The sequence below is a fragment of the Phaethon lepturus genome, unplaced genomic scaffold (assembly GCF_000687285.1).
Source record: "Phaethon lepturus isolate BGI_N335 unplaced genomic scaffold, ASM68728v1 scaffold8990, whole genome shotgun sequence".
Taxonomy (NCBI): Eukaryota; Metazoa; Chordata; class Aves; order Phaethontiformes; family Phaethontidae; genus Phaethon; species Phaethon lepturus.
This window is the reverse complement of record NW_010514004.1, coordinates 11,385-14,967: the sequence shown is the minus strand read 5'-3', so window position 1 is coordinate 14,967 and position 3,583 is coordinate 11,385. Positions and strand designations below refer to the sequence as shown.

Here is a 3,583-nt window from a genome sequence, read left to right as displayed (position 1 = left end):
CATTGGGTCAGTTATGCACACTTTGACATTCCACTTCTGTACTACATTAAGGCTGAAATGGAGTTTCTGTCCTCAGTTAGTCTTGAATATTTTCAACAGCGAAACACTGCCACCTTTTGTCTTGGTACATAGACCTCCCCACTATAATCGTAAAACTTTTTTTTTTCCTACATATGTCCTTCATGGAGATAGTTGAATTCTTGTGATCTTATTTTAAATTTTATCCAGTAGCCTGATTTCTTCAGGATAAAAAAAGTTAGTATTAATTGGTAACGTAACATTATTTTTCTCACAAATATGAATGCATAACAAAACAACTTAAAAAGTATGCTCCATTAAGCCACAAAACATTCTATTTTCCCTCTTCATCTCACAGCTCTTTCTTGACAGTTTTTGTACACTTATATACTGTATCACATAATATCTTACACTGCATTCCTTTCAAGTAAAAACAGGGTAATGCATTCTTTGAACATCTGCATTTTGAAAACTGATTACAGGAATAACAATAGTGCATTATTAAAAAATTTCGGTTCTTTGTTCATATATATACTAGAGTATTCTAGATTAAATATTAAATACTGATGGTTCAACATTCATATAAGCATGTATTGAAATGTATGCAAAATTACTTACACCAGTGACACAATGTCCCCACGTTGTACATCATAATTTCGAATGCTCCAGTGGTTTAAGAGCACTACATCAGATGCATGTCTTCCCCCAGGATTCAAGGAAGGCTGAGAGGGGGGGTGGGAAAAACAGCTTTAGATCTACATTTCCTTTATGAATCTTCCACCTAACTCTCATTCCACCAACAGATGAAATCCATTAAAATCCGTAAAAATGTACCCACTTACTATAAGAGGACCAAGAATCTGTTGTGTTCTGGGAAATATATTTCTTTATTAAATGCTATGTTAAATGTCATTAATTTATGGCAACCTGCAGTTCAAGTTCACATCTTTCAATACACTACTGCATGTAAATTAAATTACACAGGATACACACTTATGACAAGCCTGATGAAATGATTGCCTTTACTGTATATCATTCAATATTAAAAACAAAGGAGAACCGAGAACACTAATTCCCAGAAAAAGCAATCTTTCTACAATCATCTTACTGCTTATACAAGCACAATGCACTAAAAATTAAATACATACTTGTAACAATACTAGTATCAGCACTCTTTGCAAAGGGAAGAAACAAACCCTACACCAACAGCATATACTGACAACTGCCAGTAAACATGGGCCTTCCATAACAGGATACAAAGAAGCATCAACTCTCACAGAACCATACAGTGAAATGAGACAGTTCACTAACCTGAACATTAAAAAAAAAAAGTAATTAATTAACACAGAGTATTAGGAGGTACACAGAACAATACATAATTATTTTGTGTGACTTGGTACAAAACTAGGGTACCTGCTAATGTTGGCTCTGAGTTAACCCGTCAGAAATGGCAGAGGAAGGAAGTAGCCCATCACAGTACTGTCTTCATTGGCTTTTACGGGGGTTATTTCAATACAAATACTCTTCTTATTAGACAGAAAGTATTCAAGGATAATCCAGACTAACGTCTTTTGGTAGCTTATTCAGACTCTTCAAATACAATTACAGTGTCTCCAAGTTGGCCAGCAGATGACCTCTAATTTAGACTCTAGAGTTAGGTGAAATATTTAATAAAGCAGAGCATTGAGACTAGGAAGCCACTCAACAGTATGATAGTTGCACTATTTGCTAGAATTTGATTTTTTGTAAAGAAGTTTTCAGTGTTCACCTTACAGCGTAACTTGGTCCTGTAACACCAGACATTCACCTCTGAGATTCCCCTCCCCAGACTGATTGTACCTTTGATGAGCAAACCGATCCAGGTTCTCAACACAAATAATTACACGGTGTTGCATTTAATTGTATTTTTATTCAGTAAAGTATGTTCCCAAACCAGAATGGATACTTAGTATTTATTTTTAACTTTAAAAGCTACTTTTACTACAGTTTCCTCAATCATCTTCACTAGACAGATCAACTGATAAAGACCTTTTTCAAATGCGACTTGTGAAAAAATGGCTTTTTAATGTGCAACAAAAAAATGTGCTGGGGCCCTGAACAGGTATCGTTCACATGAACAGTACAGAATATGACAGTTCAAAAGAATAAATACAGGTGGGGAAGGGAAATTACACAATATGTTTAGCTAAACAGCAAGCAAGGCTCCATTTTGACCTGTGGACTATAGGGCAAATTTCTAGTCAAGTAAGTCTGCGGATCAAAGCAGATCACATTAAAATCCACAGAAATATGGTCCAAGTCTAAGCTTTAAGTACATTAACACTCAGTGTTATTTTATTTACTAGAGTCTATGCAGTGAAAGAGCTATATAAATGAAAACTAGAAGCTAATGAGAAGATACTTGATTTTTTTTTAGATCAGAATTTGCCAGAATGATTTTCCACCTTCATAACATCTTCCACCAAAGGATAGTATCTTTAAGTGCAAATTCTTCACATACAAATTGACAAACAATTCAGTTATACGCATTTTACCAATGCAGGCACACATGGGCCAGAAGCTAAGAACGGTACTAGACATCAGGCAAAGAAACAGATCTTACAAAGCAGGAATCATACATATGGCATATTCTCACAAAGTAAACTGCTTGGTACTCAAAAGTATCTACCTAAAAGTGCCAAAAGAAAAGGTCAAAACAAATGGAAATTTCAAACCCATTGCTCCAAGAGATAATGTATTTCACAGCTGACAGTTAAAAAAGATTTCCATGATTGTTCACAAACTTTTCCTTGCAACTAAATCTCTATCAACTTCTCCTTACAGAGAAATATACCAGGTGGTTACAGTATTGTCCTAGTTGCATTATCCCAGTTGATTCCTACTGTTCTCTTTATTTAAAGAGAGGAAATGCTTTAAAGTTTAAATAGATTTCTTTTTAACTTAAAGCATTCTAAATGTAACACCATAACGCTTGCTATTTTCAACAATACATTGCTCATGTGGTTTTGACATACAGAGTGGATACCCAACTCAATACATAATAGAATTATGTTTGAGAGAAATATGACAATGTAGAATAATTTTTTTTCTCTTTCCCACAAAGCAACACTGACATATTCAAAATGCACAGATAAAAAAACTATTTTGGTACATGTATGAAAACTGGGAGAAAACTTTAATTTTACATCGACAATTACAGTCTTCTGTAAAAAAAAAAAAAAATGTACCTAAATCCTTCAACAAATCTTTTTCTAATGTAAATAGCATAAATTGTGATTCCATAACAAAAAGCCAAAAAGTATAAAAATAATTTAATGCACTATGTTCAGAAACAACCTATTCCCCACCACGTTTTTACTAGCAGTAAGGTCTCAGGTCTAGCAAAACAAAAATACAGCTTCTGAAAAAGTAGTCAATAAACAGGCTCACAAGGACTCTTCATTTTTATAAGAAACAAAATAATACAGGGGCTTCTTCCTTCCTCTAGCTTGAAGCATTACAACTTGTTTGCCCAAGTTCTTAGCATAATGGCCTGCTACTGATGAGACACACAGGTCTTAATTTA

At 34.2% G+C, this 3,583-nt stretch overlaps 1 protein-coding gene across 1 annotated transcript in view; it reads right to left on the bottom strand.

Moving 5' to 3' along the window:
* Nucleotides 1–636: 636 nt before the first annotated feature.
* Nucleotides 637–3,583, bottom strand: part of IMMP2L (IMP2 inner mitochondrial membrane peptidase-like (S. cerevisiae)) — a gene marked incomplete at its 3' end in the record, with an annotated part of 6,993 nt that continues 4,046 nt past the window's right edge. The window contains exon 2 of the mRNA XM_010291683.1: nucleotides 637–740. Within this exon, the coding sequence (XP_010289985.1) occupies nucleotides 637–740 (104 nt within the window). The remainder of the gene's footprint in view (nucleotides 741–3,583) is intronic.